This window comes from Panthera uncia, chromosome C2, assembly GCF_023721935.1.
Source record: "Panthera uncia isolate 11264 chromosome C2, Puncia_PCG_1.0, whole genome shotgun sequence".
Taxonomy (NCBI): Eukaryota; Metazoa; Chordata; class Mammalia; order Carnivora; family Felidae; genus Panthera; species Panthera uncia.
Window position 1 is genome coordinate 65,763,251 of NC_064810.1, and position 26,298 is coordinate 65,789,548.

General features: G+C 34.8%; 1 protein-coding gene across 2 annotated transcripts in view; it reads left to right on the forward strand.

Annotated features, from left to right (window-relative positions):
* Window positions 1-26,298, forward strand: part of STXBP5L (syntaxin binding protein 5L) — a 377,830-nt gene that overhangs the window by 328,706 nt on the left and 22,826 nt on the right. For both annotated transcript variants that reach the window (XM_049628234.1, XM_049628235.1), the window contains 2 exons: window positions 22,004-22,174; window positions 24,266-24,505. In XM_049628234.1, the coding sequence (XP_049484191.1) occupies window positions 22,004-22,174; window positions 24,266-24,505 (411 nt within the window). The remainder of the gene's footprint in view (window positions 1-22,003; window positions 22,175-24,265; window positions 24,506-26,298) is intronic.

Genomic DNA, 26,298 nt, shown 5'->3' on the forward strand with positions numbered 1-26,298 from the left:
ATAAAAATGTTTGTGAACTATATAGTGGTGGTGGTTGCACAAATTGTGAATGCACTAAATGTCACATTCTTAAATGGTTACTTCTATATTATGTGAGTTTCACTTCAACAATGAGGTAAAAATAAACATTGCAAAGAACTGGTAAAATACAAATATAAAGTCTAGAATTTAGTGAATAGTAATGTACCAAGGTGAAAAAAATATGAGAAATTTATGTATTATATTTGCAACTTTCCTCTAAATCTAAAATTATTCTAAAAGACATTTATTTTTTAAAATGGGCAAAATACTTGAATAGACTCTTTACCAAAGAGGATATATAGATGGCAAGTAAGCACATGAAAAGATAACACTAGTTTCTGTATGCTGCTTGCCCACACACTCACAGCCTCCTCCATTATTAACAACCCCCCACACCAGAGTGGTGAATTTGTTATCAGTGACAAACCTATGTTAATACATAATTATCACCCAGAATTCATAGTTTACATTAGGGCTCATGTGACATTATATATAAGTCAAAACACTAAGCATATTCATCATTAAAATATAATACATAATATAAAAAGTCTATTCTAGGGGCACCTGGTGGCTCATTTTGTTAAGCATCTGACTCTTGATTTTGGCTCAGGGCATGATTTCATGGTGGTGAGATTGAGCCCCACTTTGGGGTCTGTGTTGGACATGGAGCCTGCTTTAAGATTCTCTCTCTCCCTCTTCCTCTGTCCCTTGTGCTCGCTTGCTTGTGCTTGCTCGTGTTCTCTATTAAAGAAAAATGCTCTAAAATTCTTCTGTGTCAACCTATCCATCACTCCCTCCCCTAAATCCCTGGCAATGACTGATATTTTTGCTGTCTTCATAGTTTGCCTTTTCCAGATTGTCATACAGTTGAAATCATATAGTATGCAGCCTTTTCAGATTGACTTCATTTACTAATATGCATTTAAGGTTTCTCTGTATGTTTTTTATGGATTCATTGCTCATTTCTTTTTAGAATTTTTCATTATCTAGATATACCACAGGTTATCCATTCATCTATTGAAGGACATCTTGGTTGCTTCCAGGTTTTGACAATTAATGAATAAAGCTGCCAAATATTCTTGTGCTGGTTTTTATATAGATTTAAGTTTTCCATTTTGGAAGGTAAATACCAAGGAGCACGATTGCTGAATCATATGATAGGAGTATGTTTAGTTTCTTAGGAAACTAACAAACTGTCTTCCAATGTGACTGTAGAATTTTTGTATTGCATAACAATGAATCAGAGTTCCTGTTGTTCCATATCCATTCTAGCATTTGGCCTTGACAATATTTGAGATTTTTACTATTCTACAAGGTATATAGTGGTTTCTCGTGGTTGTTTTAATTTGCATATGCTTATTTGCCATCTGTCCACCTTCTTTGGTGTAGTATATGTTCAGATCCTTTCCCCATTTTTTAGTTGGGTTGTTTATTTTCTTATTGTTGAGTTTTAAGTGTTTGTGTGTGTGTGTGTGTGTGTGTGTGTGTGTGTGTGTGTTGGATAACAGTCCTTAACCAGATATAACTTTTGCAATTGCTTTCTCCCAGTCTGGGTCTTGTCTTCTGATTCTCTTGACAGTGCCTTTCACAAGGCAGAAGTTTCTAATTTTAATGAAGTCCAACTTACCAATTTTTTCTTTCATGGATCATTCCTATGATGTTGTATCTAAAAAGTCATCACCAAACCCAAGGCCATCTAAATTTTCTATGTTTTCTTCTAGTCATTTTCTAGTTTTGAGTTTTATATTTAGGTCTATGATCCATTTTGAGTTAATTTTTGAAGACTGTAATGTCTGTGTCTAGATTTTTTTTAAATGCGAGTGTCCAGCTGTTTTGGCACCATTTGTTGAGAAGACTGTCTTTGCTCCATTGTATTGCCTTTGCTCCTTTGTCAAAGATCAGTTGACTACACATTTGTGTGGATATATTTTAGGGCTTTCCATTCTGTTCCCCATTGATCTATTTGTTTATTTTGTTGTCAATACCACACTGTCTTCATCACTTTAGCTTTATAGTAAGTCTTGAAGTTGAGTAGCACCAGTCCTTTGACATTGTTCTCCTCTTTAAATATTCTGTTATTATGGGTCTTTTGCTTCTCTATATAACTTTATAATAAATTTGTCAATATCTACAAAATAACCTGCTGGGATTTTGAGACTATTGAATCTATAGATCAAGTTGGGAAGAACTGACATCTTCACAATATTGAGTCCTCCTATCCATGAACATGGAATATCTTTTTATTTGTTCTTCAGTTTCTTTTATCAGTAAAGAATTTTTTTTATTGTTTTGTAGTTTCCTCATAGAGATCTCAAAAATGCTTTATTAGATTTATATCTAAGTACTTTATTTTTGAAGGTACTACTGTAAATGTTACTGTTTTTAATTTCAAATTCCATTGCTAGTATACAGGAAACTTTTTGTCCCATATGAATACTCACCAAAGAGTAACCTGAGCAGAGGAAACCGTTAACAATCAAGTGGGTAGAGTGACCCATTCTGTGGATACCAGTTGGTGTCCTTCCCAGTTGACCCTGTCAGCACCTAATGGGCTCATGAACAGAGTAACCATGGTGGTAGGGATAGAGGTTATGCATGGGGTCAGCAACATGGACTTTAACCAAAGCTGACCTGGCTACAACCACTGCTGAGTGCCCAATATAACAGCAGCAAAAACCAACACTTTCTCCAACTTGGCACCATTTCCGGGTGGTCAGCTGGTTATCTGGTGGTAGATTGGTTACATTAGACCATTTTCATCATGAAAGGGACAGGATATTGTTCTTACTTGAATAACCATTATTCTGGATATGGATCTGTCTTCCTTGCATACAATGCTTCTGCCAAAACTACCATCTATGGACTTACAGAATACCTTATCCACCATAATGGTAATCCTCACAGTATCAAGGAATTCATGTCATAGCAAATGAAGTGTGGCAGTGAGCCAATGCTTATGGAGTTCACTGGTCTTACCATGTTTTCCACCATCCTGAAGCAAGTGACTACATACACATATTTTATTATTAATCTTTTGATTAATGTTAGCATAATGTGTCTTTCTCCATCCCTTTACTTTTAATCTATATATGCATTTATACTTAAATTGGGTTTCTTGTAGACAATATATAGCTGGGTCTTGTTTTTTGAACTACTCTGATAATCTCTTTTAGTTTAGATGATTCACGTTTAAAGTGATTATACAGTTGGATTAGTGTCTACCATAGTCATTGTTTTCTATTCATTACCCTTGTTCTTTGCTCCTATTTTCTTTTTGCATTTTTTCTTTTCTAGTTTAAAGTGAGCATTTTATATGATTCATTTTCCTCTCTTCTTAGCATATCAATTATGCTTCTCTTTTTAACTTTTTTTTTAGTGGCTGCTCTTAGAGTTTGCAGTATACATTTATAACTGATCCAAGTCCAGCTTTAAATAGCATACTGATTCATGGGTAGTGCAAGTATCTTATAATAACAAAGCATTCCTAATTTCACCTTTTTATTCCTTCAATCGTTACTGTCATTTTACTTATCCATAAGTAAATACAGTATATCCATATATTATCTAATATACTTATCACCAACTTAGTGTGATTATATTATTATTTCCAAAATAAGAAGCAAAAAACTATACTGTTTCTAAAAAAACATTATTGTGCCCTGGAACAAAGCTCAAGAATACCTAAAGAATAGAAAACAAATAACACCTAATAACATTAAGATTCACAACGTCTGGCTTCCAGGCAATAATACCATATCAACAGGAAAATACAACCCATGATGAAGAGAAAATATCAATCAATGGAAACTGACCCAGAAGTTACAGGATTAAACCAACTATTATAAATATACTTCATATATTCAGAGAGATTGAAGAAAGCACAAGCATGTTAAGAAAACAAAAAGACTCAAATTGAACTTTTAGAAATGAAAAATATAATGTATGAGATTACATAAATATACACTAGATGGGATTAACAGCAGAACTGACACTGAAAAAGAAAAATTACTAAACTCAAATTTTTACTCTCCAAAGTGAAAAAAAGGAATAAACCAAAATAAGTGACCTAGTGTTTAACTCCAACTTACATAAGAAGAGGAAAGAAAGGATGGGACAAGAAAAATATTTGAATAAGTCATGCCAAAAGTCTTCCTAATTTGATGAACACTGTAAATCCATAGATCCAAAGAGCTTAATGAACTTCAAGCAACTTCAAGCAAGAAACATGAAGAAAATTACGCCAAAGTACATCGCAATTGAAATTCTTAAAAACAGCCAGAGAGGAGGGAAAAGATATATTAACATAGAGAAGAACAAATATAAGAATAACAGCAGACTTATAAGCTAGAAGACAGTGGAAGAACATTTTTAAAGTGCTGAAAAAAATCAATCTAGAATTCTCTACTCAGCAAAGTATCATTGAAACATGAGTGAAATAAATACTTTTACAGACATAGAAAAGCTGAAAAGATCCAGCACTAAAATCTCAGGTCTACAAGAAACACCACAAGAAGTCTTTCTGGAAGAAATTCTAGATATACACAAGAATGAAGAGCCCTGGAAATGGTAAATATGTGGGTAAGTAAAACTAATTAGTTTTTAAGTTTCTTTAAAAAATAATTGATGACTGGAAACATCCTAAATAGGCATTAAGGAGTGAATGTTAAACAAATTGTGCCATACCTATACAGTGGAATACTCCTCAGCAATAAAAAGAAATGAGCTCTTCATACATAACACAACATGGCAGAATCTCAGACCAATCATGGTGAGTGAAAGAAGCAAGACAAAAACAAATATAAGCTGTGTGATTATTTTATATAAAAGTCCATGGAATGCAAACTAATATACAGTAACAAAGTACATCAGTGGTTTTTGAGGCTATAGGGCCAATGGGGAGAGGCAGGATGGAGGGGTTACAAATAAGAATGAGGCAACTGAGAGAGGTGATGGATATATTCATTATTTTGCTATGATACTGAAACAGAATAGTGTTATTCAATTTTAAACATGTGCAACTTATTGTATGTCAGTTATGTCTCAACCTATGCTGAGGAATGTAGTTGTCAAATAGGGATCTATCATCTAAGAATGAAGGAGAGCAATGGCTTTTTCAGACATCCAGAAACTAAGATTTACCATTTGTAGATATTTAGTTTGCTTTTAAAGTACTATCAAATGCAATTAAATAAATAAAATAAATATTATGTATATATATTCAAAAAATGTGATTAAATTATCATACTTACAGGGGATAAATTTTATACCTGAAATCTCAAGGGAATCAACTGGAAAACTAATAAACACATCATTAGAATTCAGTGGCATGGCTGGGTACAAAATTCATACATATAATACATACATGGGTACAAAATTCATACATATAATACATACATGTATAATAAATATACAATTTTTGGTACGTATATATGAAAAGTTCAGTCAGTAGAACAATATAGAAAATTCAGAAAGAGACCAAATGTGTATATAAATTTTATAGTTGTAAATAAGTAACATTTAAAATCAGTGAGATAAAGTAGGTCATTCAATAAATGTTATAGGGACAACTCACTAAGCATCTGAAAAAATAATTTCTTTATGCCAAAATAAGTTCTAGACAATAAAAATATAAATGTATAGAGAGAAACTATAAAAATGCTAGAATAAAGCATGGGAAAAGATATTTTTTTAAATGTTCTTAGGGTTAAGATATATTTGTGAAAGATGGCACAAAATTCAGTACCCATATAAAAACAAAACAAACAAAAACTGATGGTTGATAAATTTGATTATGTATGAATAATCAATATAGAAAAATGACATTCTGCAATAAATTTGCCAGATAAGACCAATTTCTACAATGTCCAAAGTACTCAGATATAAAAATAAGTTAAAGAACACACTAACAAAAATTTACAAAGTATTGGTAGTTCCCAAATAAAGAAATATAAGTGTCTTTAAAATTAATAAAAAGATATCCAACAATAATTATTAAAGAAATATTAAAACACTATTTTTTCCAATTAGATCAACAAATATCAAAGAATTGTATAACGTAAAATATTGGTGAAGATGTGGGAAGACTGAAGTTCTTATACACTGTTGGAGGGAATGTAATTGGTTAAACCTTTTTGAAACTCATTTTGCAATCAAAATCTAAATTGCATATTCTTGTGCCAAGCAATTTCAATTCTGAGAATTTATCCTACAGATATAATCACGTATGTGTGTAAAGAAGTATTACTATTCTCATTAAAGTTTGTTTTCAAATAGTAAAAGATTGAAAGCCTAATAAGAAAATCGTTAAATCAATTATTATATAGCCCTAAAATGGAAAATTTGTCCCTATATAAACCATTATTCTATATTTACAAACAATTACATAGATCTATATAGAATGGTCGCCAGGACACTGTGAAATTTAAAAACAAAAAAAAAAGGTACAAAATATTGTTAATGTGCTTCCACTTCCAACGAAAAAATGTTTAGACTAATTGTGGAAGAATACTCAAAGAAAATTGTTAACATTCTTTGTCTAAATGAAGGTGGAACTCTGAGGGAATTTTGAGCTTACATTTTAAAATTAAAAGTTATTTTAGAAGAAAAAATAAATTGAAGGTATAAGCTATAATACCCAGGGAACCCTGTAAGAACATTGCATAATATATAAAATAGTAAAAGTCTTAATTTTCTTAACCAAATAATTTTAACTCAATATATTGAGATTTACCCCTCAAAAGCAGTTTCAACTTATTATAGGTTTTTATGTATGATTTAGAAAACACATACTGTATGTACAGCTCATTGTGAAAGATTCAGACACAAAAGCATTAAGAAAAAGTGATTATTGATTTGCAAGCCCATTAAATGAAGTTTAGATTTTGAAGAACTGACTCACTGAATATAAAACACAAACAGGTATGTCAAACGAAAAGTCCACAAGCTTTTCAAGGTTAAGGTAAATTTGTTCATATAGTGGGAGTGGGAGGCATTTTGCCCATATTATTATTATAGTCGTTAACATCAGTATTGCAAAAATCAGGGGTTAAAATTTTTTAAGAAACATTAGAAAAAAGTAACCTAGCAACTCAAGATTTCATCTTTTTGGAGATGACAGCTAGATTAACTTTTTTCTTTTTAATTTATCTCAGAATACACTGTGTTTTTTTTTTTTTTTTTTTTTCTCTTCCCACTCTTATGTGGGACTTGATATGGCTCAGGGCAAGGTATCAGTTTGCTTCTTCAGCATCAATCAGGATATAAGGGCATTTTAATGTTAAAATCTATTGTTATTTTGAGTTCTGGTCCAAGATGGCAATATAGGAGGCTGATGAATTCTTCTTCTTCCATGGACTCCACAGATCTACAACTACACATGCAGCAATTCCCTCTGAAGGAAATCCAGATTACCTGAGTGACTCCTACACATTGGATGAATGAGAAAATACCCATGTAGAAATGCAACTTTGCACACTCTCAATTAATGAGAGCCACTAAGAAAAACAAAAAACAAAACCTCTTGGACAACCACAAAGGATTCAGAAATCACCAAGAGCTTGGGCCAGGGTGAATCATAAGATTCATATGCTATATAAGACCAGTCCTTCAAATCCGGGAGAGGTGGCTATTTTATCTATAGTGTAGAAACCAACATAGAGTCAAGGAAAATAAAGAAACAGAGGAATATATTCCAAACAAATAAAGATAAAACTCCAGAGACAGATCTAATGAAATGAAGGTAAGTGACTTACCTGATAGAGTTCAAAATAATGGTAATAAAGATGCTCACCAAGGTCAGGAAAGAAATGCATGAACAAAATGAGAATTTAAACAAAGAGGCAAAATACATAAAAAGGTAGCAAACTTTCAGAAATCACATACCTGAAGAATACAATAATTGCACAGGAAAAATTAATAGAGAGGTTCAACAACAGACTGAACTGGAAGGAAGGATCAGTGGATTTGAAGGAAAGCAGATTCCATCCAATCAGAGAAGAAAAGGAAAAAAGAATGAACAAGAGTCAAGATAACTTAAGGTACGAATGGGACAACATCAAGTGGAACAATATTCACATTATAAGGACCTGAGAAGAAGAAGCATGAAAGGAAAAAAAAATTTGAAGAAATAAGGTCTGAGAAATTCTCTAATCTGGGAAATGATAAAGACATCCAGATCCAGGAAAACTAGAAACTATGAAATAAGATAAATCTAAAGAGACCAATACCAAGACACATAATTGTCAAAGGCAAGGAAGAATTTTAAAAACAAGAGAAAAACAATTTGTTACATACCAGGAAATCCCCATAAGACAACTGGCAGAGTTTCAACAGAAAATCCGCAGACCAGAATGGAGTGAAATGCTATATTCAAAGTACTGAAAGAAAAAAAACCCTGCCAACTAAGAATGTTCTACACAGGAAAATTGTCCTTCAGAATTGAAGTAGAAATAAAGAGTTTTCTGGACAATCAAAAGCTGAAGGAGTTTATCACCACTATATTGACCTTTCCAAAATTGTTAAAGGGACTTGAAACAAAACAGTGCTAATTAGTAACAGGAAAACATATAAAAGTATAAATCTCACTGGTAAAGATAAATATATAATAAAATTCAGTACAATAAAATGTAATGGGGGTGAATAAATCACTTATAAATCTAGTATGAAAGCTAAAACACAAAAGTTGTAAAAACTATAACAACAATAATTTGCTAATAGATATGAAATAAGAATAAACTATGACATCAAATACAAAATGTGGGAAGGAGAATAAAAATGTAGAGCTTTAGAATACATTTGAACTAGTTATTATCAACTTAAAATAGACCATTATAAATCTGTTTGTACACCTAAAACTAATACAATATTTTATGTTCAAAAAGAATACAAGTTTTAAGCAACTTAAATAACATTTTATAGATTCATTGTAACCACAAAGCAAAAACCTATAGTGAATACATGTAAGAGAAAGAATCTAAGTATACCACAAGAAAAGCAACAAATAACAAAAAAAAAAAAGAGAAGGAACAAAGCAATTATAAAACCACCAAAAGCAATCAACAAAAAGGCAATGAATCCATACCTATCAATAGTTACCTTAAATGTAAGTAGACTAAATTCTCCAATAAAAAGCCAGAGTGGCTGAATGGATTTAACAAAAAACAACAAGGTGTAATTATATACTGTCTACAAGAGATTCACTTTAATTTTAAGAACACGTCAGACTGAAAGTGAAGGGATGGAAAAAGATATTCCATGCAAATGGTAAACAAAAGAGAGCCAAGGTAGCCATACTTATAATAGGTAAAATATCAAAAAAGAAAATTAAAAATATCTTGAGACAAATGAAAATCAAAATACAACATACCAAAATCTATGGGATACAGCCAAAGCAATAGTAAAAAGGGAAGCTTATAGTGATAAACACACATAAAGAAAAAAGAAGGATTTTTAAAATTTTTATTTATTTAAATTCAAGTTAGTTTGTATACAGTGTAGTATTGGTTTCAGGGATAGAAGCCAGTGATTCATCACTTAAATATAACACCCAGTGCTCATCCCAACAAGTGTGTTCCTTAAACCTCATCACCCGTTTAACCCATCCCCCCCACCTCCCCTCCAGCAACCCTGTTTGTTCTCTGTATTAAACAGTCTCCTATGGTTTGACACCCTCTCTATTTTTATCTTATTTTTCCTTCCCTTTCCTTACGTTTATCTGTTCTATTTCTTAAAGTTCCACATATAAGTGAAATCATATGGTATTTTTCTTTCTCTGACTTATTTCGCTTAGCATAATATACTCTAGTTCCATCCACATTGTTGCAAATGGCAAGATTTCATTCTTTTTGATCACTGAATAATATTCCTGTGTGTGTGTGTGTGTGTGTGTGTGTGTGTGTGTGTGTGTGTGTATCCTTTCTATCCAATCATCAGTTGATGGACATTTGGTCTCTTTCCATAATTTGGCTATTGTTGATAGTGCTGCTGTAAACATTGGGGTGCATGTACACGTTCAAATCAGCATTTTTGTATCCTTTGGAAAAATACCTAGTAATGCAATTATTGGATCATAGCATAGTTCTATTTTTAGTATTTTGAGGAACCTCCATACTATTTTTTTTCCAGAGTGATAACACCTGTTTGCATTCCCACCAATAGTGCAAAAGTGTTCCTCTTTCTATGCATCCTCACCAACATGTATTGTGTCCTGAGTTGTTAAGTTTAGCCATTCTGACAGGTGTGAGGTGGTCTCTCATTGTGGTTTTGTTTTGTATTTTCCTGATGATAAGTGATATTGAGCATCTTTTCATGAGTCTGTTAGCCATCTGTAGGTATTCTTTGGAAAAGTGTCTATTCATGTCTTCTGCCCATTTCTTCTCTGAATTGTTTTTTGGGTGTCGAGTTTGATAAGTTCTTTATAGATTTTGGGTACTAACACTTTATCTGATATGTCATTTGCAAATATCTTCTCCCATTCTATCCATTGCCTTTTAGTTTTGTTGATTGTTTATTTCACCGTGCAGAAGTTTATATCTTGATGAGGTTCAATAGTTCATGTTTGCTTTCATTTCCCTAGACTCCAGAGACAGGTCTAGTAAGAAGTTGCTGCAGGCGAAGTCAAAGAGGTTACTGTTTTCTCCTCTAGGATTTTGATGGTTTCCTGTCTTACATTTAGGTCTTTCATCCATTTTGAATTTATTTTTGTGTATGGTATAGAGGGTGGTCCACTTTCATTCTTCTGCATGTCTCTGTCCAGTTTTCCCAGCACCATTTGCTCAAGAGACTATCTTCCACTGGATACTCTTTCCTGCTTTGTTGAAGATTAATTGGCCATCGATTTGTGGGTCCATCTCTGTGTACTCTATTCTGTTCCATTGACCTATGTGTCTGTTTCTGTACCACACTGTGTGCCAGTACCACACAGTCTTGATGATTATAGCTTTGTAATACAGCTTGAAGTCTGGAATTGTGATGCTTCCAGCCTTGGTTTTCTTTTCAAACATTATTTTGGCTATCTGGGATCTTTTCTGGTTCCATACAAATTTCAAGATTGTTTGTTCTAGCTCTGTGAAGAATGCTCATGTTATTTTGATAGGGATTGCACTGAATGTGTAGATTGCTTTGAGTAGTATTGGCATTTTAACAATATTTGTTCTTCTAATCCACAAAAGTAGAATGTTTTTCCATTTCTTCGGCTCTTCTTCAATTTCTTTCATAAGCTTTCTATAGTTTTCAGCATACAGATCTTTTACCTCTTTGGTGAGGTTTATTCCTAGGTATCTTATGGTTTTTGGTGTGATTGTAAATGGTATAAATTCCTTGATTTCTCTTTCTGCTGCTTTATTATTGGTATATACAAATACAACTGATTTATGTACATTGATTTTATATCCTCCAACTTTCCTAAATTCATGTATCAGTTCTAGCACTTTTGGTGGACTCTTTTGGGTTTTCCACATAGAATATCATGTCAGCTGCAAAGAGTGAAAGGTCGACTACTTTGCCAATTTTTATGCCTTTTATTTCTTTTTGTTGTCTGATTGCTGAGGCTAGGACTTCCAGTACTATGTTGAACAACAATGGTGAGAGTAGACATCCCTGTTGTGACCCTAACCTTAGGGGGAAAGCTCTTAGTTTTTCCCCACTGAGGATGATATTAGCTGCAGGCCTTTCATATATGGCTTTTATGATGTTGAGGTATGTTCCTTCTATCCTGACTTTCCTGAGGGTTTTTATCAAAAAAGGATGCTTTATTTTCTCAAATGCTTTTTCTACATCTATTCAAAGGATTATATGGTTCTTATCCTTTCTTTTATTAATGTGGTGTATCATGTTGATTGATTTGCAAATATTGAACCAGACCTGCAGCCCAGGAATAAATCCCACTTGATCATGGTGAATAATTCTTTTAGTGTACTATTGAATTCAATTTGCTAGTAACTTGTTGAGAATTTTTACATCCAGTTTCATCAGGGATACTGGTGTGTAATTCTTTTTAGAGGGGTCTTTGTCTGGTTTTGGAAACAAGGTAATACTAGCTTCATAGGATGAGTTTGGATGTTTTCCTACCATTTTATTTTTTGGAACAGTTTGAGAAGCAGAGGTATTAACTCTTTAAATGTCTGGTAGAATTCCTCTGGGAAGTTATCTGGCCCAGGACTCAGAGTCAGTCTTGCCCCAATTAATAAACAGTTGCCAGGCAAGGAAGGACAGGGTTTGGTGTAAGCAGCTCCCCCCTCTACTAGGGGCTGCTGTGTTGCTCTCTGAAATCCCACTATGTTGGTGTTGGGTGGGAAAATGGTGCCATCCCAATATCTCACCCCTGGACCAACCTCCACTATTCAAGCATCCCTTACAGAATAGCAAGCGCAGTCAGCTTGCTCTGCGCCACAACCTTCTATGCCTTCTCCTTGGCACATGGCTGGGATTCAAACCCAACATCTTAAAGGACCCAGCATGGCATGGATCTACTCCCCTCCTCCAGAGTAGAGTCTCTCCACCCTGCTGATGGAAGGCCTTTGGCTGGCACCTGAGGGTCTTTTTTTCTTGGGGAGGCAATAAACCCTCTTCCAAAAGTACTCCAGAAAGAGGACTGTTCTCTTCCAGTGCACCCGGAGATGTCTACACCATGCTATGTATGTGATGGCCAGCTCCCTCCTCCCTAGGAACACGTATCCCACCACTCTGGAGAAAGTCACACACTTGCAAGACCTCAGAATTTGAGCTCCAAAAGCTGTTTGCAAAGGAGAACTGGGATACTCTGTACTTCTTGTTCCCCAGTCTATGGTCCAGAGAGGTTTTCCTCTTGTGCTAACTTGATGACACACTTTTTCAACCCCTCTCATTTTCTTTCCCTTTTGTCTCTCCACAGAAAGAGTTCCCTCCCCTCTGCAGCTCTGCTGTTTTTCTCTCCCCCAATTCATATCCATGCACCTCCAGCCTGCCAAGCTTCTCCCCCCAACTGTGGAAATCCTTCTGACACTCCACAGATCTATTTCCTGGGTGTTCCAAGTAATCTGACCTCAATACAGCTGTGTTTAAAAGGCAAAGAAAGCCCAGGGCCCCCCTACTTCTCTGCTATCGTAACTCCTCCTAAGAATTTTTTTTAGATTTTTTTTCTTTAAGTTTTTATTTGAATTCCAGTTAACTTACAGTGTAACATTAGTTTCAGATGTAGAATCTAGTGATTCATCACTTACAGACAACACCCAGTACTCACTCATCACATGTGCCCTCCTTAATACCCATCACCCTTTTAACCCAACCCCTGCCCACCTCTCCTCCTGTAATCCTCAGTTTGTTCTCTATAGTTAAATGTTTGTTTTCTGGTTTGTCTCTCTCCCCCCTCACCCAAGTTCATCTGTTTTGTTTCTTAAATTTCACATACGAATGAAATTATATGGTATTTTCTTTCTCTGACTTATTTCACTTAGCATAATACATTCTAGCTCCGTCCATGTCATTGCAAATGGCAAGATTTCATTCCTTTAATGGCTGAGTGATACTCCATTATATATATGTACATACCACCTCTTCTTTTTTTCTTAATTTTTTAAATGTATGTTTATTTTTGAGACAGACAGAACATGATCAGGGGAGGGGCAGAGAGAGAGGGAGACACAAACTGAAGCAGACTCTGGGCTCTGAGTTGTCAGCACAGAGCCCAACATGGGGCTCAAACTCAGGAACTACAAGATCATGACCTGAGCCGAAGTTGGATGCTTAACCAACTGAGCCACCCAGGCGCCCTAACCATACCACCTCCTCTTTTCCATTCATCACTCAGAGGACTGGACATTTGGACTCTTTCCATAATTTGGCTATTGTCAACAATGCTGCTTTAAACATTGGTATACAAGGGGTACCTGGGTGGCTCAGCTGGTTAAGCGTCCAACTTCAGCTCAGGTCGTGATCTCACAGTTCGTGGGTTCGAGCCCCGCATCAGGCTCTGTGCTGACAGCTCAGAGCCTGGAGCCTGCTTTGGATTCTGTGTCTCCCATTCTCTCTACCCCTCCCCTGCTCTCTCTCTCTCTTAAAAATAAACATTAAACAAAATTAAACATTAAAAAAAATTAAACATTGATGCACATGTATCCATTCCAATTAGTATTTTCGTATCCTTTGAGTAAATACCTAATAGTGCAATTGGTGAATACTAGAGTAGTTCTATTCTTAATTTTGGGGGAGCCTCCATACCGCTTTCCAAAGTGGCTGCACCAGTTTGTATTCTCACCAACAGTGGAAGAGGGTTCCCATTTCTTCACATCCTTTCTAACATCTTTTGTTTCCTGTGCTATTAATTTTAGCCATTCTGACAGGTGCGAGAGGATATCTCATTGCAGTTTTGATTTGTACTTCCCTCATAATGAGTGATGTTGAGCATCTTTTCAGGTGTCTGTTAGCCAGCTCGAGGTCTTCTTTGGAAAAATATCTATTCTTGTCTCCTGCCCATTTTTTAACTGGATTATTTATTTTTTGAATGTTGAGTTTGATAAGTTCTTTATAGATTTTGGGTATTAACCCTTTATCAGATATATCATTTGCTCTCCCATTCCAATATATTCTCCCATTCCAAAGGTTGCCTCCCAGTTTAGTTGAATGTTTCCTTCACTAAACAGAAGGTTTTTATCTTGATGAAGTCCCAATAATTTATTTTTGCTTTTGTTTCCCTTGCCTAAGGGGACATATCTAGTAAGATGTTGCTGTGGCTGATATCAAAGGAGTTACTATCTGTGTTCTCTAGGATTTTGATGGTTTTGTGTCTCACAGGCTAAACAGCCAGTGTCCTGGTTAGTGGCCTTTAGCAGGTATCTCTACACCTATGCTGAGGGGTGGGAGGAGGAAATGGGGCTGGCTGGTTATTTTACCCCCAGAGAGGCAATGCCTCCTTTCACAGATGTGCTCCACAGGGAAGGAACAGGCTCTCCCTGTGCCCCTTAGGTGATCCTCACATCATGCAATCTGCCCTGGAGTTGTTTTCCTGCCTTTGCTCCAGGAATAGGGAAGCATCCTCAGGTCTCTATCCCAGAGAAGCCCACAGACCTCTAAAACTCCAGTCTTTCAGCCCCCTGGTTGCAAAATTTCACAAAATTCAGCCCCATTCATTTTCACAGCCAATGGCTTTGGGAAATTGTTCTCCTCATACTTATCCCTGTGCACTCTACTCTCTCTTGGCTTTCTCTGCAACCAGGACTCCTTCCTGTCCACAGCACCCATGTTCCATTTCTCCCCCAAACCTGGTCTCTGCACTTCCTACCTTCCTCAATAGTGGCCTCTTCTCTCCCTCTAGTTGTGCAGTTTATTCTGTCAGTTCTCAGACCAATTTGAGTATTCAGAATGATTTGACAGTTATCCAGCTCTGTTCAAGTGATGAGACAAGCCTGGGATCCTCCTTCTACACTGCCAACTTAGCTCCTTCACAAGAAAACAAAAAAGATCTCAAACAAAACAACCTACCTTTCTACCTCAAGGAACTAGAAAAAGGACAAATGAAACCCAAAATTAGTGGAAGAAAGTAAACAAAGATCAGAGCAGAAATAAATGAAATAGAGACTAACAACACAAATCAAAAAGATCAAGGAAACTAAGAGCTGATTTTTTAAAAAGGAGAAACAAAATAGACAAACCTTTAGCCAGATTCACCAAGACTGAAAATCACAAGTGAAAGAGACATTATAACTGATGCCACAGAAACACAAAGGATCATGACCACTATTAACAACTGAATGCCAAAAGATTGGAGATTCTAGAAGCAGATAAATTTCTAGAAAAATACAACCTACCAAGACAATCATGAAGAACTAGAAAATCAAACAGACCAATTACTAGCAAGGAGATTGAGTCACTAATTTAAAACCTCCCAACAAATAAAAGTTTAGGACCAGATGGCTCCACTGCTGAGTTCTACTAAACATTTAAAGAATTAATACAATCCTTTTCAAATTCTTCCAAAAAATCAGAGTAGGGAAAATTTCCTAACTCATTTTTTCAAGGACACTACAAGAAAAGAAAGTTATAGGCCAATATTTCTGCTAAACATAAATGTAAAACTCCTCAACAAAATATTAGCAAGCCAAATTCAATAGTACATTGAAAGGATCTTATGATCAAGGGTAATATTCAAGTCAATGTGATTCATCATAATAGCCAAATGAAAAATAAAAATCTATCATCTCAATAGATGAAAAAACATTTGACAAAACTCACTATCTGTTCATAACAAAAACTACAACCAAGTGGGAATAGAGGGAATGTGCCTCACATAATAAAGATCATATGTGACAAGGCACAGCTAACATCATATTCAATGGTGGAAAAGTGAAAGCTTTTACTCCAAGATCAGAAACAAGACAAGAAAGACCGCTGTCACCACTTTTATTCAACATAGTACTGAAATACTCTCCAGGGCATGAAAAATAAATAAAAGGCATCCAAATAAGAACACAAGAAGTAAAATTGTCTATCTGCAGAATATATATATATATATCCATAAGGTCTCCACCAAAAAAATACTAAAACTAATAAATTCAGCAAAGTTACAGAATAGAAAATCAACATATAAAGCTCAGCTGCATTTCTATACACTAGCAACAAACTATTAGAGAAATTTTAAAAATCCTATTTAGTTGTATCAAAAAGAATAAAATACTTAGGAATAAATTTAACCAAGGAGGTAAAAGATCTGTGCACTGAAAACTATAAGATATTAAGAATTAAAGACACAAATAAATGTAAAGATATTTCATACTCATGGGTTGCAAGAATTAATATTGTTAAAATGTCCATACTGCCCAAAGCAATTTATAGATTCAGTGAAATCCCCCTTAAAATTCCAATTACATTCTTCACCAAAATAGAATAATCCTAAAAATTTGCATAGAACCACTAACGACTCTAAATAGCCAAAGCAATCTTGAGAAGGAAGAGCAAAGAGGCATCACAGTTTGTGATTTCAAACTATATTACAAAGCTATAGCAATCACAATAGTTTGGTATCAACACAAAAATAGACACAAATCAATGAAACAGGATAGAAAGCCCAGAAATACACACACACATACACACACACACACATACACACAGACTCAATTAATTTACAACAAAGGAGCCAAGAATATACAATAAGGAAAGGATCATCTCTTCAATAAATGGTGCTAGAAAAACTGTACATCCACATGCAAAAGAATGAAACCAAACCACTATCTTACACCATGCACAAAAATCAACTCAAAATGGATTAAAGACTTGAACACAGACCTTTAACAATACAACTCCAAGAAGAAAACAGAGATGGTAAGCTCCTTGACATTGGTTTTGGCATTTTTTTATTTGAAACCAAAAACAAAGAAAATATATGCAAAATTAAGCAAAAATATGATGTAGTGAGACTACATAAAAATAAAAAGCTTCTGTATAGTAAAGGAAACCACCAACAAAATGAAAAGGCAATCTACTGAATGGGAGAAAGTGTTTGTAAAGTATATAACTGATAAAAGGTTAATATCCAAAATATATAAAGGATTCATATAACTTAATAGCAAAAAAACTCAGATTAAAAAAATGGGCAGAGGTGGGTGCCTGCCTGGCTCAGTCAATAGTGCATGCAACTCTTGATCTAGGGGTTGTGAGTCCAAGCCCCATGGTGGATGTAGAGCCTACTTTAAAAAAAAAAACATGGGCAGAGGAACTGAATAGACACTTTTCCAAAGACAACATATAAATGGCCAATAGGTACATGAAAAGGTGCTTAACATCACTAATCATAAGAGAAATGCAAATCAAAACCACAACGAGGTATCACCTCATACCTGCTATGGTATGTATCATCAAAAAGAATTAACAAGTGTGTTAAGAATGTGGAGAAAAGGGAACCCTGTGTAGTGTTGGTAGGAATGTAAATTGGTGCAGCCACTATGGAAAACAGTATGGAGGTGTGTAATCACATTCCTGAAGACTCTAAGCCAATGGTGGGTGACAACCCAGCAAGACCAAAGGAATGACCCAGAAACAGTGATCGAGATCTAGGTTTATTGGGGGCACTTACATACAGGGAGCCCAGGAGTGGCCAACTGAACAAAGCATCTGCTGCTGGAAACTAAACACAGCAAAGTTTTATAGTGTAGCAATTATCCTAGGAATTCTCTGTAGCTTTGCCTTTCCTTGCACAGCAAATGTTCCAATGATATCAGAACCCACCACCTGGACATTTGCATTATCAAGGTGATACTCCAAGTTGGCCAGCCTAGAGCCCCTGACCTGGAATGCTGAACAACATGTTTTCTACATATCTTACTTATGGGAAATAACAGAGAAGACGGGATCTATACATTCTCAAGATAAAGATTAACAGCAGCATTAGGGTGTGCTTGTGCAAACTAGCCCTGGCCCTTAACACACAGGAGGTTCCTCAAAAATTAAAAATAGAACCACCATATAATCCAACAATCTCACTTTTGGGTATACATCCAAAGGAAATGAAAACAGGGTATTGAAGGGCTGTCTGCAGTCCTATGTTCATTTCAGCATTATTCACAATAGCTAAGATAGGGAAACAACCTAAGGGCCTATAAATGCATGAATGGATAAAGAAGACATGGTATATATACACAATGGATATTATTGAGCCATGAAAAAGATGGAAATCCTGCCATTTGCAAAAACATGGATGGACCTTGAGGGCATTACATGAAGTGAAATAAGCCAGGCAAAGACAAATACTGCATGGTATATCACTTATATGATGAATATATTTTTTTAAAGTTATAGAAACAGTAGAAAAGTGGTAACCAGTAGCTGAGGGTAGGGAAAATAGGGAAGGGTTTGTAAAAGGGTATAAACTTTCAGCTATAAGATGAGTAAGTTCTGAGAATCTAATGTAAAACATGATGACATGACAACGATGACTATCGTTGACAACCCAGTAATGTATAATTGAAATTTGCTAAGGGAGAACTTAATGTTCCACAAAAAATAAATAAAGTGATGGGCATGTTAATTAGATAGTGGGAATACATTCCCAGTTTGTATATATATATCAGATAATGATGTACAATTTATTATTTTTTTAATGTCTACTTTTGAGAGAGAGAGAAAGACAGAGTGTGAGTGGGGGAGGGGCAGAGAGAAGAGGAGACACAGAATCCAAAGCAGGCTCCAGTCTCTGAGCTGTCAGCACAGAGCCTGACACGAGGCTCGAACTCATGAACTGTGAGATCATGACCTGAGCCAAAGTCAGATGCTTAACCAAAAGAGCCACCCAGGCACCCCTTGATGTATACTTTAAATGTTACAATTTTATATGTCAGTTTTACCTCAATGAAGCTGACATTTTTAATAATAGTTATTTCAAGTTAAAGCATTCTATTCATCACCGACAAAGCCTAAGGCAATGGTTTCAGTAAGAAATTATTTTCCCTAAAACTGTAAAGTTAGTTTTAAACATCCACTTAAATGAACAAATTATAAGTTAAACTTTAAAAAACAAATGGTTAATTATTGAGAAATAAAGAGGAAGAAGCTCTTTGAAACTTTGCATTTCAGAGACTAACCATTAAACTCAAGGCATATAAACCTTTGCTCATTCAAAGCATTTTTAACTTTGACAACAAAAATATAGCCATGAAAATTTTGCTATAGAAGAATCAAATTAAAACTGGAGATAAAAATTAAGCTCATCAAGGGGAAGACTAAGATTCTGTTCATCCAGGTTTTCAGCTTAAAATTCTTCAGAAAAAATATTCTAAAAATAAGAGCTTAAAAACCTCAAAAAAAAAAAGTCAGCAAAAAAGTAGAGAATGTTGACAGTCAAAAAACACTAAAATAAGACAAATTAAAAATGACATAAACCTTAGTTTTGGGATTATGATGGCAGAGATGTCCTGCTGAACCAGGCCAGCAATAGCACAGCTCCTAGCATGTAGCTCCAGAATCGTCAATGCTGAGTCACTGACTTTTTTTTTTTTTTAAGTAAAACATTAACTCCTGTGTGGTTGGACATTGTTTGGGGCTGCAAGCTTCTGCGTACACCTCATAGTTTCTCTCTGAACTTCCGAACTTCCTAATATCCTTTAATAAATTCCTTTCCTGCTAAAACAAATTAATCAAGCGAACCAACATTAAGTCAATTAACAAAGCAACTTTTCCTCCAACCAACACATCGTGTCTGAGGAAGGGGCAACTCTTTCCAACAGATGTATGGCTTATTTTTGCAATTTATACCCCCAAAGTTGTCCTTTTTAATTCATTCTAGTTAGTGCCAGTGTTGTGTCAGATGTTGTTAGTGCCAGAAGTTGCTCTAAGTATTTTTGCTGTTTATAAGACTACATTTGATAGTGCAGGAGGGGTAGAGCTCTTGACTTCAGCTTCCCTATGGCTAACTCATCAAGGGATATTTCTGTCTTTCCATCTGGGAGATCTGGGATTTCTGAAATCTGTGTTAATACAGAAGATGACTGGCCCCAAAAGACTTGGATCTCAATACGCATTACACAGGCTGCTCCTAAACCCTACTATATGTGTCTTCAAAACTATCCCTTACCAAAATATTTTAAAGTGGCCCTGTGGCCAGTTTTTAAGTATATACACAGTAAGTGAGAAAATCTGGATCCAAATTCTGCCCCCATGAATACTATTTATATATTATTAGATACTTTTCCAAAGTATCCAAACCCTTTTTTCTGAGCTTCAGTTTCCTCAGCTGCAAAATCAGGATAATAAAGGATCTACCCTGTAGGGCTGTTATTAACCTTAAATGGGTAGTGTTAGGGCACCTGGGTGGCTCAGTCAGTTAAGCAGCCAACTCTTGATTTCTGCTCAGGTCATTGTGTCACAATCACTGGGCATGGAGCCTGCTTAAGATTCTCTCTCCGCCTCTCCCATTTTTCACACCCCCCCCTCAAAAAAATTAAATGGGTAATGTTTATATAGTGTCGCATTTAAATATTTGATAAATGCTAACTCTTCTTTTTGAAAATAGTAAAAGAAACACTAATGTATATAAATGGTAAGACCTAATTGTCATGCTTGCACTAGTTCAAGGATATCCAGAAAATGGACACTTTTCAAATTCTATAATACAGAAAAGCTATAATGGAGTGGACACTTAGTACCACATGGACATTAAACATGATTCTTCTCCATTTAACTCTATTATCCTTTGAATGTCCAAAGCACATTTTAAAATGTATTCTGAATATTGCAGAACTATGAGATGATGTTTCAAATATTATATATCAGGATTGAAAAAATAAGACCTATTTTTAGTGCTATTATTTACAGGTTTTTAAGTTCTATCACAACGGAGCTAAACTCATGAGCTCTAAGTAAATAGTACTATTTGTCTGGAATGAGAATGACCATAATAATTTTTGTTCAGAATTTACCATATACTAAGAAGTGTTCTGGCATGTGACATGAATTATCGCAAAATATCCGTGAAGTAGATAATATTCCCAACTTACAGAAAAGGAGATTAAAGTATGGAGGACTACAATAATTTGTATATTTTGTAAATGGTAGAATTAGGATTTGAGCCCAGGCAGTCTGGCTTAAGAGTCATTATTCTTAAGTACCATTTTCAACTGCACAGTAAGATACTTCCATTCTATATTTTAAACTCCAAGCACTTGAGTTGCTTCCAAAACTTATATAAATAGGTGCATATTTAAATTATGCAAAAGAAAGTTGAATACTATAACCTATTTTGTACTGCCATTAAATGATAAAATACTTAATGGAGACAATAAATTTTAAACTATGTTAACAGTCAAATATTAAAAATGAACTTATGTTTAATAAAAATCGTATGAAGTTTTTGGCTAACTACTGAAAATGTGACTAACTCTTAAAATAGTGAGGACTTAGCCATCTTTGTATGTTTTGAAAAAAATGAATTATCACTCTTCATTTACTAATCTACACATTCAGATTCCTTTATATATGAAGATTTAATTATGGTATTTATGCTGCCTTCTTCCTCCTGGTACAGATCATGTAAACGGACACTGCACAAGTCCAACCTCTCAGAGTTGCAGTTCTGGAAAACGTCTGTCTAGTGCTGATGTTTCAAAAGTAAATCGCTGGGGTCCTGGAAGACCACCATTTCGGAAAGCACAATCAGCTGCTTGCATGGAAATTTCTTTACCAGTCACAGCAGAAGGTGAGTTAAACATACAAATTTTTGTGGATACAATTAAAATTTGATATACCATAATAATGGGAGCTAGAGGACAAGGGATGTAAATTACATGTAAAAGATATTTAAAACTATAGTCAGCTCTCAGCAATGAGTAACTGAGAAATTGGTCAAACTGTGGCCATGATTCCGAATCCATTCCTCGCTACACCTCCTTCTTCATCTCTAAAACCAGGATGGCTCTGCTTATTGGTAGACACCTTCTCTTGTACAAAGGGAGACCTATGCTTTAATTTGTTCTCAAGACCCCCAGCAACAGTTTCCTTCCATCTCAATGGTGAGCTTTTAGTGTCTCTATCTGTAGTTATTTAATGTCTTGCAACCCTAATTTCCTCAACTGTCAAGTGAATGTGACCAAGAAAAAGGCAAGATCTTAAGTTCTTAAGTTTGCAATCTTCATCTTCATATGTTTAAACGATTAAGTGCTTATTAGTGGAATGAGTATTGGAGCAGGGATTAAAGTATAAGAGCTAGAAGGCCAGAAAGTTTTAGACAGGGAGGAAAAAAGGAATCTTCTAACTTAGTGGCTACTGTCTTGCTGACAACTTTAGGGAAAGATATGGAAAAAATAATCTTAGGAAGATTTTCTATGGTAATTCTAGTCTATAAAGTAATTCCCCATTTACCACCCCTCAATAAATTTGATAGTAATGACCTATATTATTATTCAAAAATTTTAATTTAAAAACTATTTTAATTATACCATACTAAATCTGGTTCATTGACATGCAAATAATGAATTTATCTCTCTCATAGGTGTCTGTGAGTAACAACCTTGAATGTTGATGCACTATGAATGAAAAAACTTTGAAAGCATTTTAGCTAGGATTTGTATAATAAAAGCAAAATGTAAAGGTTATAGAAATAGCACTCTTAATCACTGGCTTGAGAGTTGAGAATTTTGACTTTCAGACATTTCTGCCTCTAATTTGTACTGGATTCTGGGGAAATTGCTTAACTCTATATCTCGGTCTCTAAATCTATAAAGTTATATAGATTATATCCAAGCTCCCTCTCATCTCTAAATTCTATTACGAATAATTATTTTTACAAACTTGCTGAGGGATATAAGGGGGAAATTAGGAATACTATATTTGTCTTTCTAGAAAAAGGATAATCTAAGGAACTTATATTTAACTCTTTTTATAAAAATGAGTCACACTTGTACCTATAAAGGAAGGCATGAATATGTAGAAAAAAAGGAATATGAGGAACTTGTATTCCAGAGCAATTATAAGAACAAAACCTGCCTCGAATTCCTTTAACTGAGGATGAGTTTATGCTTGTTGGAGTGTGCACATGTATGAGTGTTGATGAGCAGGAAAACTTGCAACTATCCTGCTTCCTGTAGGTGGGCTGAAGCCCCCTCAGAAAGATTACCATTAACAATGAGATGGCACGGTCTATAGCTTCTGATCTGGTCCTAGGAAAAGTTACAACTGGATTTGGATTCAAGGTAGGTAACCTGAAAGTAGTTCAGGGATACGACATTTGTTCTTTGGCCTTGGTAAATACTCCAATTTTTACAACTATAGTTACTCCAAATATAGCAAAACCAAAAATTGTGTTAGTTAGGGACATGTATTCACCACAGAACATTTGTGACCTTTCAGGTAAGTAGTCATAATTTTGTCCGTAAGAGGGAATTGCCAAGAAATCATTAGGAATATTTTCAATAATTGAGGTACAGAAGCATAATTAAAATGGTACCAGAAATTCTTGTAACCTTTACTACTTAGACTAAATATTTTTTCCCCAGATTAGAAAATTTCAACTAATAGAGGAGGTAATGTAGGGGAAAAAACATGGTGACCTGGAACTCTGGAGTCCCAAGTTCTGGTCCCAGCTCTGCCTAAGTTTATGATTTATACTTCTGGACTTCAGTCTCTTCATTATCAAAATAAGCTGGTGAATGGGACAAGCTGTCTTCCAGATCAGTTAACAAGGAACCAAATTCTACTTCCCTCTCATAATTTTGTTTTTCATGTATGAAGTCTGACTTTACTTCTTATAGAAATACACTAACTTAATTTTTGTTCTTCTAAACATCCATAGAAAGCCGAGAGAATTCCTATAATCGTTCTAGAAGTTCGAGCATCTCCAGTATTGACAAAGATTCTAAAGAAGCAATTACAGCACTATACTTCATGGAGTCTTTTGCTCGGAAAAATGACTCTACAGTCTCCCCTTGTTTGTTTGTTGGAACTAGTCTGGGAATGGTGTTAATCATCTCCCTGAACCTACCTTCAGCAGATGAGCAAAGATTTACAGAACCAGTCATGGTATTTCCAAGTGGTAAGAGTTCTTGTTTTATTCCTTAATTGCTATTTTTCACATTTTGACATAAGATAATGTATAACATTAATTTGTATTGATCTGGAAGACTATAAGTATTCTGTATGTTGGAAACTATTGAGAATTTCATAAATCATATACTATCTCAACATTTGTCATATAGCAACTTACCATTCATTAGGATAAAATAGTATAATCATTTCTATGGTAGTAAACTGTATAACTGTCCACCTAAACAATGCCTTGGGGAAAAAGTTTCTGAAAAGCACTAAGGAAAACCTTAATGCAAAAGTTAAAGTATTTAATGAAGTATTTCTCCAAAGTTCTAGGCCAGAGCAGAGCCTATACCATCCCTGACAAATTCAGAACAATTAAGCTAGAAGCACTACATAGCTTTCGAAAATCTTCAGTAAACTTTCCATCTTGTTTCAAAAGCATACCACACAATTTCTTTCCTTTTTATCCTAGTGCCTGAAAAATTTGACCTAAGTTATGAGTACTGTTGCTAAAGCATATGTTCTTCTTAAAGCAAAGTATCTTCTTCCTACTTGAATTATCTTTTTTTCTTTTCAAAGAGATGAATGTGATTCCTCACACAATTCCTTTGAACATTTAAAATTTTGTTCTCAATAACTTTTGCTTTGTATTTCCTATGTATGATAAGAAATGTTTTTCAGACAGTTTTTAGGTAAAAAAAAAGGAATTTTATTAATATATAGGATAAGGAATTTTATTTTAAAAGAATAAATATATGTGGTATGCCATGTTAGAGAGAGTTTTGTTTTCTTTGTTAACTGGTGTACTAAATTCTTATAGATATTTACTTAATGTAGGTGGAATAGTCAGCTCTCTACTAGTCTGGCAAATTTAGATAAACGTATTTATGTGTATGTGTATGTGTTAAATAACAGAAGTTGATCTTCTCACACTTCTGGGGACTAGAGATCCAAGATTAAGGAGTCAACAGATTTGGTTTCTTCTGAGGCTTCTCTCATTGGCTTGCAGATCACCAAAGGTGCCATGTGTTCACATGGCTGTCCTTCAGTGTGCATGTACCCCTAGTGTCTCCCTGTGTATGCTAACTTTTTCTTAGACAGACACCAGTTTGGATTAGGGGCCACCCTAACAACTTCCTCTTAATCGCTTCTTTAAAGGTTGTACCTTCTGAGGTACTGGGTTCTAGGCCTTCAACACATGAATTTGGTGGAGACACAATTCAGCCCATAAAATGCATTGTATTTTAAAAGTTAATCTGCTAGGATCACTGTATTTTAATTGTAAACATATTTCACGATGAGAAAACATCTTTTACTACATTCCTTATTTTAAGGAAATATGCACAATTCTCTTATATTGGTTGAGTTAAAGCCAGATTAGTGAGGTCACAATGAATTATTAAACATTAATTCAATCCACTATTTAACTCAATAAATCGTTATACATATTGGACACCTAATATGTGCCAGGCATTCCTCACAAGTTTAAAGGTGAAAATTTATCTCTTGTGTACAAAAGTTTACAACCATAAGTGAAAGACAGTTTTTTAAGAGATATTCTAAAAAATGTGGTTTTCTATTTCACAAGCTTAGAAATAAACATTCTCTGGAACTGACTTAACAGATCTCTCAATATTGTAGGGAAGTCCTTTAGCATTCTTAGCAAACAGACATAGACTAAAAATGATGGCAAATTACAAAATAAGTATAGATTTAACTTAATAATGTGGTATCTAGTTAGTAAGTAGTTGCAAAGCTTTTCCTCATTTAAAGATATATAATGGGAACCTGTCTTCT